This window comes from Trichechus manatus, unplaced genomic scaffold (assembly GCF_000243295.1).
Source record: "Trichechus manatus latirostris isolate Lorelei unplaced genomic scaffold, TriManLat1.0 scaffold00004, whole genome shotgun sequence".
NCBI classification, from domain to species: Eukaryota; Metazoa; Chordata; class Mammalia; order Sirenia; family Trichechidae; genus Trichechus; species Trichechus manatus.
In genome coordinates, this window is record NW_004443940.1 from 21,798,261 (window position 1) to 21,807,824 (window position 9,564).

General features: G+C 42.5%; 1 protein-coding gene across 4 annotated transcripts in view; it reads right to left on the reverse strand.

Annotated features, from left to right (window-relative positions):
- Positions 1-9,564, reverse strand: part of LOC111821013 (ras GTPase-activating protein 3-like) — a 180,214-nt gene that overhangs the window by 3,205 nt on the left and 167,445 nt on the right. For 3 of the 4 annotated variants that reach the window (XM_023733560.1, XM_023733571.1, XM_023733578.1), the window contains one exon: positions 7-2,004. In XM_023733560.1, the coding sequence (XP_023589328.1) occupies positions 1,796-2,004 (209 nt within the window). In that variant the 3' untranslated portion in view covers positions 7-1,795. Of the gene's footprint in view, positions 1-6; positions 2,005-9,564 lie in introns of those variants that run through there. The other variant, XM_023733562.1, reaches the window with a different exon arrangement.

Sequence of the window (9,564 nt, forward strand, 5' to 3'; positions counted from 1 at the left end):
AGATTTACAGCCTTGGAAACCTTATGGGGCGGTTCTACACTGTCCTACAGGATCGCTATGAATCCGAATCAACTTAATGGCAATGGGTTTTGTTTTTCAGTTTATGATATGTTACCTGCACTCATCTGTTGGTCTGTCATACTGTTATGGCTTGGGTGTTGCTACAATGCTGGAAGTTATGCCAATAGTATTTCAAATACCACGAGGGTTACCCATGGTGGACAGGTTACAACAGAGCTTGCAGACTAAGGCAGATGAGTAAAAAAGGCCTAGTGGTCTAGTTCCAAAAGTTAGCCAATGAAGGCTCTATGGATCACCACAGAACACTGTCCTACTCAATTGGTTTGGACACGTCCAGAAAGGGATAAATTGCTAGAGGAAGACATCACGTTTGGTGAAGTAGAGGGCCAATGAGGGTAAGAGAGACCCTCAGCGAGATGAACTGGCACAGTAGCCACAACAATGGCCTCAAACCTGCCAGAGATCAAAAGGGTGACACAGGTTGGGGCAGTGTTTCATTCTGTTGTACGTAAGGTCACCGTGAGTCCCAGTCAATTCGACAGTAGTTATCTATCTATCTACCTACCTACCTATCTACCTATCTAGCACGTGTTAGGCACTGTTGAGCTACACGTAAGTTATCCCAACCACTCTTTACAAAATCCCCATTTACAGATGAGTAAACGGAGGCTTGGAGGGAACAACTGCCCCAATGTCATTTCACTAGTATATGAAAGAACTGGGATTTGATCCAGATCTGTTTGTGCCAAAGACCACGCTCTTAGCCATATGCCTCGCAGCCACAGCCCTAGCATCTTTATAAGGACCTACAGATGAAAATGCTTTTGCATCTCAGTATCAGGACCTCTGTAATTTTTGGTCATGGTGAGTCCTTTTGTAATTATTCCATTACAGACCCGGGCTCAGGATGAATTCCACTGGCATGGGTTAAGAAATAGGCTTTACAAGGGGAAACACACAAGCCAGGGACTACAGGAAAAGAGAAGACACAGACCCTCTCTCCAGCTGGGCAGAGTGTTCTGTGAGACACTCAACATGGGTCTGTGTTCCAGGAGAGTGACTCTGCCCCCCACTGCTCTCCCCTCTTACGGGCAAGTCCGAGAGTAACCTCAGCAGTGAAGGGCCACACAGCCTCCCCGATGCCCAGCACTGTGGCTTTGTGTACCAGCTGCTCATAGGAGGGGTCTCACAGTGCCAGCTACTCAGAACCTGGAGACCTCAGGGCCTGTGGAAGCTGCAGTCTCCCCTGCTAGGGGAAGAAATCCCTAGTCCTGTGGGAAGCTGAGCCGGGGTGAGGGGATGGGGAGGCTTGTGGAAGAAAGCTCCTTCCACTGGACAAGGTGTGGGGAAATAAGTCCCAATTTGGCGCATTGTCCAGGCAAGCCAGAGTGAGTCCCCAGGGATGATTTCAGACAAGCCCATTCTTTGTTTAGACGGGCTAATTCTTACAGCTCTACGTCTTTCTTTGCTTTGAATGCCAGGAAGCCTAGAAACAAATACGCAGCCCACCTCTAGCAAATATACAGGGTATAAAGCTTTGTGTACTAATCCTACCCCACAGCTTTTTCTTTACCCATATTTTTTCTTTACCTTCAATTATGTGTCATCACCCTTTCTCATTTTACATACTTTAAAGCTGCGGCTATCACGCCTCACAAAGTGAGGCCCTAACTAAAGGAACAGCGAAAGCTAGTGAGCCTGTATTTAGTGTAAACAGGTGAACACACAAATTTGCTAAACATCATTCCCTGTTAAGACCAAAACACACACGTGACTATTTCTTCAGCCGCAAACAGAGGCTGTGTTCCATTCCCAAAGACCTCCGATGTCCTCCAAGGACTTTTGTTCCCAGCGCTCTGGCACTGCTGGTTGGCAGAGGGGGTCTCACCTGCACTTCTGAGTCGGCGTCCACGTGCTGCAGCTGGAACCAGGTGTCTCTGTTATGATACTTCTGCAAGTCCTCCTTCCGAATGGCCACTTTCCCTGAACACACAATGCAGAGGAGAGGCACCTCATGAGAGCGAATGAATCCACCAGACCCCAGTATGTATTCATAAACAGAAAAAGTCCTTTCATTTTATCACTGCCCGTTATTTCAAACAGCATAATTCCAAACAGATGCATCAGGTAAATTGATAACCCTACGTCATCTTTCTTCCAGTAAGATAAATATATGCAACATTTCATTGTAAAGGTACAAGCACCATGCCCCATTAACAAAGCACATTTCACACCTCCCTTTATTGGTGGTCAGCTGACCCATTTGTCCTCAGGACAGGAGGCGTGGCATCTGCACGCTGGGAACGGACAGAGCCTGTCTTTTATAACTGGCAGAAAGCACTTAGACTGCACAGTATCTAACGTGGCTGTAACTCTTCAGTGAGAGAGATGGCGGGCATTAGCTTCATCTTACAGATAAGAAAATGGCTCTGCCAGGCAGCTGCAGAGCAAACTGGTTATTGCCAAGGAGGCAGTGAAGTACAGTGGTTAAGGGAACAAGCTGTGCAGACAGACAGTTGTGAGACCTGGGCACCTCATGTCACCTCTGTGCCTCAATACCTTTACTGCAAAATGAGGACGAGAGCCAAAAAATTGAGCCAAAACCCATCACCGCTGAGTCGATTCTGACTCATAGCAACCTTATAGAACAGAGTAGAACTTCCCTATAGGGTTTCCAGGGCTGTAAATCTTTAAGGAAGCAGACTGCCGCATCTTTTTTCTGACAGATCAGCTGGTGAGTTTGAACTGCTGACCTCTGCTTCTGTAAAGACGACAGCCTCGGAAACCCTATGGGGCAGTTCTACTCCATCCTATAGGTTGCTATGAGTTGGAATCGACAGCAAGGGGTTTGATTCTGGGATTTTTATATATGTATGTATGTATATACATATATATCATTAGCTGTCATTGAGTCGGCAATGACTCATGGCGACCCCATGCACAAGGGAACAAAATGCTGCCCAGTTCTGCACCATCCCCATGAGTGACCGCAGACTGAACCATTGTGACCCATAGGGTTTTCATTGGTTGATTTTTGGAAGTAGATAGGCAGGCCTTTCTTCCTAGTCTGTCTTAGTCTGAAAGCTCCACTGAAACCTGTTCAGCATCATAGCAACACACAACCCTCCACTGACAGATGGGTGAGGGCTGTGCCTGAGGTGCATTGGATGGGAATCGAATCTAGGTTCCCTGGATGGAAGGTGAGAATTCTACCACTGACCCACCAATGCCCCCACGTATTGGTGTGTGTGGAGGGGGGAGTATATATACATACATATGTGTGTGTGTGTGGATATATATATTTATTATAATGTGTGTATATATATAAATATACAGTGTGTGTGTATATGTATACATATCCAGTGAAACTTGTGAGAGCCGGAACTCAACAGGACTGCCTTATTTTTCCAGGTCTCGAAACTTTTCCGCCTTTGACAGGGTGCTTACCACTTTTCTATCGCTCTCTGTTAAGAATCCTACCTCATAAACATCAAAACATCTAGTAAGTTTTCCTTCTCTGACAGGTTTCCGCCTTACACGGGTTTGGGCTTTCGCAGGTTTTACTGTATATATGTACATACACACACACATATAGCTTATAGAGTGTATGTGTGTGTCTATCAGAACAGTGCTTGGCAGATAGTACGCACTCAGTTAATGAATAGTTAGGATGCATATTGAGAACGTAGCAGGAATAAACCACTGCCTTCGTACCATAGTGTGTATGTCTAATCTTTAAATATAGTGTTTTTCAAAGTGTGAACAATGGACTACCTGCATCAGAAACATCTGGAGAGTTTCTTAAAATGTAAATTTTTGGGCCCCATTCCAAATGGAGGAAGACAGACTGTCCACTCTAGGGCCTAAGAATCTGCATTTGGACAAGTTTCCCTGGTGACCGTGATGTGCGCTAAGGTTTGAGGACCTCTGCTCTACATAGTTTTGTGTTCCTTATACAGGTTTGGTGCTCTGAAGCTAAAATTTCAATTAAAAAATACATACATACATTTGCATAATATACATTTATCTATTATATATTTATACCAATTAAATATACACCTATAAGCATTACATATCTATTTATACATTCACCTTGCTCTAGAAAAATATTTAAGGTCGTTAAGCAAATATGTATCCACCCCAGCGTGGAGAAGACCGATGGGTAGGAAGGGAGACTGTATCACGTACTGGGCACAGAGCTTTCCTCCTGCCCCTCAGTCTGACTAACGGCGTTGCTTTCATTCATTCTCATGCTTCCCAAGCATTCTGGATCGTTCTATCCATCAGAGAAAAATATTTAAGTACCCCCTGGCAAAATATGCACACACACACACACACACACACACATACACTTACATACATTATAAAACATACACAAAAATAGAGATGAGAAAGGATAATACGAAAGTCAGTATTTTTAAAAGTTCGAATGTTTTCTTTCTGCACCCTCAGGATAACCCACTGCCGTGGAGTTGATTCCGGCTCACAGTGACCCTATAAGACAGAGTAAAACAGCTCCATAGGATACATATACCCAAATTTAGAAATCACGGTCCAGTTAGCAAAGCAAGAAATTCGGGTTCCTTTTCTCCCTTTCCTTCATGCCTAATCACCACCAGCTGCCAGATTCTGACAATTCTTCTCCTTCTGAACATCTGCCCAGTGTTCAGATTCTTCTCAGCCTGTGCTCTAGGCTCAGCCATCGACCGCTCCTGGAATATGGCTGTAGCCTCCTAACTGGTCAGTGTTTCTTTACCCCATGACATTGTCAACATAACCCTCTCCCTCCAGAGTCTTCTCCTCAAAGGAGGATCTTTTTATGTTGTAGGTTTCTTAAAACCCTTACAGGCTCCCTACCTAAGCAGAAAAAAGTCCCAACCCCCAAATCTGGCATTCAGTAGCCTCACAATTTGTCCCGACCCTCTTCCCAACCTATTTTGTAATATCTGGAACATTCCACATGCTAAATCCCCTTACGTACTTCATCTCATTTTCTCCTACAATAATCTGGGGAAGGGGGTTGTAGGTTCCATTATACCCATTTTACAGATGAGGAAACTCAGTCTGAGCAGTGAAGACATGTGTCTGTGTCACCTAATTAATAAACGGCTAGAACCCTAGTCTGCAGATTCTAGGCCTGGGTTTGTAATCACGCTGGCATTTTGTTTTCCTCACTTTCTTCCTGTTATTGTTTCTTCTCCAAACTCTGACACCCTGTGAGGTCTCCCTGTGACATCACCTTTTTTTAGGGCTCCCATGCAGTCTGTAGTGGCCCACACTGCATTCTGCTACAAAAGGCTCACCATGAGACCTTGCTGGTGCCCCACACCATTTCCTTCCTCAACTGCAAGATTTAGGGAAAAGAAGTGACATTCTGCTTTTTTGTTCTCCATAATCTTGTTCTGGGAACACAGGTCAGCCTTGAGAGAGACTCACTCTCTTCTCTGGTCTCCAGTCACAGTAAAACCGCCAGCCAGGCTAGTGTCTGCGTGAATTACAAGGGCCATCGTTTAACTACAGGGGCATGGATGGCAAGTTTTCAAAAGCAAAAACAAACGAAAAAAACTGTACTAAGTGCCAAAGGAATGAAACATTTAGAAGCATTGTGTCATTCACTAGGTATTATGGATTTGAGTTGTGTCCCCTCCAAATATGTGTTGCCAATCCTAACCTCTTTGCCCCTGGTTATAATCCGTTTAGGAATGGGTTGTCTTTGCTATGTTAATGAGACAGGATAAGTGTAAGGTGTATTTTGAGTCAATCTCTTTTGAGATATAGAAGAGATCCAATGAAAGCTAGCAAGCAGAGATGGTGAAGAGAGATGCCAAGCCACATGGCAATCTCCAAGGAACCAGGAAACAAGCTGAAAAGATAAGGCCCTTTCGCCAGAGCTGACAGAGAGAAAAACAGCCTTCCCCTAGAGCTGGCACCCTGAATTCGGACTTTCAGCCTCCTAAACTGTGAGAAAATAAATTTCTGTTTGTTAAAGCCATCCACTTGCGGGATTTCTGTTACAGCAGCACTGGCTGACTAAGACACTAGGTAGTTGCTGGTGAATGTATGTCGTTCTCATATTCTCAGTGGGAAGGTAACTGTGCTGCTTTTCTCTTTTTCATTTCATAGATCAGCCTTGGAAAATACCCTGGAATAATTTTCTTTGCCAGCAACCTCGTCAGTTCAAGCCAGTTAATTCCGCTCTGCCGATACTTTTGTTTACCTGAGAAGTGGATGCAACACACTGAGCATTCAAAGGGTTAATGCAATAAGCTGCTTTGACCTAATTGGCTTAGCCAACAAGTGCTTTGCTGTCGCTACACAGAACCATCTGGAGCAAAAACCTGCCCAGCTATAGTTTACTGCATAATACATTAAAGCCATTAAGAGCAGTCAAAATTGGCAGGTGGGGAAGCAAGGAAGGAAGATTGCAGAGAGCAAGAGAGACAGATGCAGAGAACACGCTCGAAGGTGCACAGGTTGGGGAAAGAACTATACTTTCAGTTTTTAACCTCCAGAGAAATTCAGAGACTCAAATTACATGTTGCATGGGATTTCCTCCCAACTAGCATAAAATTACCAGGGTATAATGACATCCTTCAGGGCTCAATCTTGTAATTCCTTCCTCTGCCTTTGTCCACGGGCCACACTAGAACTGAGCGGCTGCGTGTCGTGGGTCTCCTTGCCTCTCCCCTTCCACCACATCATGCCCTTGGTTTGACATTTCATTTGATTTCTTTACTACTTGGTTTCCTAACCTTTGACCATTTTCCAGGAACACATCTGTCGCCACGCAGAATGATACACCAGAGACAAGATTACTGGCCTTCCTTCTCTTCTCTCTGCCAGCAGTGGCTTGGCTCTTGCAAAACTTTGTCCCCCACCCCCATGCCGATGGGAATAGGATTTTTAGTCTCGAAAGACTAAAACCACATAAAACAAAAAAATTTCTTAAAACTGAACTGAGCAATATATTTCAGTGAAAAGGGATAAAGAAATCTGACTCCATGATCAGTTCAGCGATAGTAAGATTATCCTTGAAGTTGTAATTACTTAACTGCAATGCTATTTCTTCTTCACATTTTTATGAGCTAAAATTGCGATAGGGAAGCACCATATATTTAATGCTTCTGTGAGTCCTATGGAGCCCTGGTGGCGCAGTGGTTAAGAGCCGGGCTGCAGACTAAAAGGTTGGCAGTTTATATCCACCAGCAGCTCCTTGGAAACCCTATGGGGCAGTTCTGCTCTGTCCTGTAGGGGCACTATGAGTCGGAATCAACTGATGGCAGCGAGTTTTGTTTTTTTTAGAGTCCTGTAACCTATACACCATTACTGGTCTTTATTTTTAGAAGCATTTAATTTAATTTTAAGTAGATAATACAGGAACATAGTACAAAATTCAAAACATTCAAAAGGATATAAAATGTAGCTAAGAAAAAGTCTCTCTCCCCATTTCCCAGCGATCTAGTTTCCCTTCTCAGGGGTAACTTCTGTTACTAGTTTCTACTTTGTTCTTCCGGAGATTTTGACTAATTACAGTCAATAATACACAAATGTGTAGTTTTTTAAACACAGATTTAGTCTTTCTAAAGGCTGTTCTGAGACGATACCTGAACTACTAACCATAATATACATTTAAATTTCCTTTGATGTGCCATAATCCACAGGGTTTTCAGGACTTCTAGTTCCAAAATGACTGCACTCTATAGCTGTGTGTCATCAGAAAGGTTACTAAACCACTCTGGGCCTCACCCTCTCACTTGAACAAAGGTGGTGATACTGAGCCTTTACACCGCTAAAAACTCCATTTATTATTTTCTTTTGATGGGCCCTGTATCCATTAGGCAGCCCCGGTGGTGCAGTGGTTAAGAGCTTGGCTGCTAACCAAAAGGTCACCAGTTCAAATCCACCAGATGCTCCTTGAAATCCTATGGGACAGACAGTTCTACTCTGGGTCCATTCAGGAAACAGAAGCATGACAGGTAGTTCAATAGAGGGCATTTAATATGGGGAAATAGTTACAGAAGTGCTGGAAGAGCTAAAAGAGGAACCAGGAGAAGATGAGACAAACCAGACATTCCAAACTATAGGAGGACCTACTGGCATCATACTTAATGATGAATGACTGAATACCGTCCTCCTGAGAAGAACAGAGCTAACGTGTTGGATCTCATCACTCCTATTCAACTTTGTACGCTAGCCAGTGCAATAAGTAAAGAAAAAAAAAGTATATAGTTCAGAAAGAAAAAAAAAAAAACCTTAACCAAAAAAAACAAAAAAAAAAAATTATTTTAAAAAGTCTACAGAAAAAGCTAGTAGAACTAATAAGTGAGTTTAGCAAGGTCAAAGGGCACAAAGTCAATATATAAAAATCAACTGTGTTTCTATATCAAACAATGAAAATTGAAATTTAAAAAAGTACCATTTACAAAATGGTGATTTTATGGTCTGTACTTCTGGTGTACTATCTAAGAAACCTTTGCCTGCTCCATCAAAAGCAGGAAAATACAGCAAGATAAATCTAAGAATATACGTGCAAGATGCGGATGCTGAAAACATATCACAAAACAGCGATGAGAGAAATTACAGAAGACCTAAGTACACGGAGAGATAAACCATGTTCATGTCTGTCCTTCTAGAGACTGACCAATCACAACGTCAGAAGGTTCAATTCTGTTAAGATTTAATTCTCCCCAAATTATTCTATAGACTCAATGCAATTCCAATAAAAATTCCTGTGGGTTTTTTGTGGAGACTGATTGAAAAATGACTATGACAATTCAAGGAACCTAGAACAGCCAAAACAAGTTTGGAAAAGAAGAACACAGTTGATAGTCTCACACTACTGATTTAAAACTTATTGTGAAACTATAGTAATCATGACAGTGTGGTATTGGCATAAGGAAAGCTATACAGATCAGTGGAACAGAATAGAGAATACGGAAGAGCCCCATGCAAACATAGTCAATTGATTTTCAGAAAAGGTACCAAAGTAATTCAGTGGAGTTAGAACAGTCTTGTAACAAATGGCCTTAGAACAATTGGACATCTGTAAAGAAAAAAATGAACCATGACCCTTTACCTTGCACAGTACACAAAAACTAACTTGAAATAAATCATAGGTCTGAATGTAGGAGCTGAAACCATAAGTGTTCTAGAAGACAGAGAGGAGAAAATCTTTATAACCTTGGAGTAGGGAAAGATTTCTTAGACAGGACACCAAAAGCTTTAACCCCAAAAGAAAAAGATTTGATAAACTGGACTTCATCAAAATTACACATTCCGGCTCTTCAACAGACACTGGTAAGAAAATGGAAACATAAGCCCAAAATTGGAAGAATATATTTGCAGAGCACCTATCTGATAAAGAACTTATATCCAGAATACATGAAGAACCTTAAAGACTCAGTAATAAGAAAACTACCCCAAAAAAGGGCAAACAATTTTAACGGTTTATCAAAGAAGAGAAACAGCAAATAAGCACATGAAAAAGATGCTCAACAGCATTCCTCATCATGGAAATGCAATAACAAACACAATGCAACACAC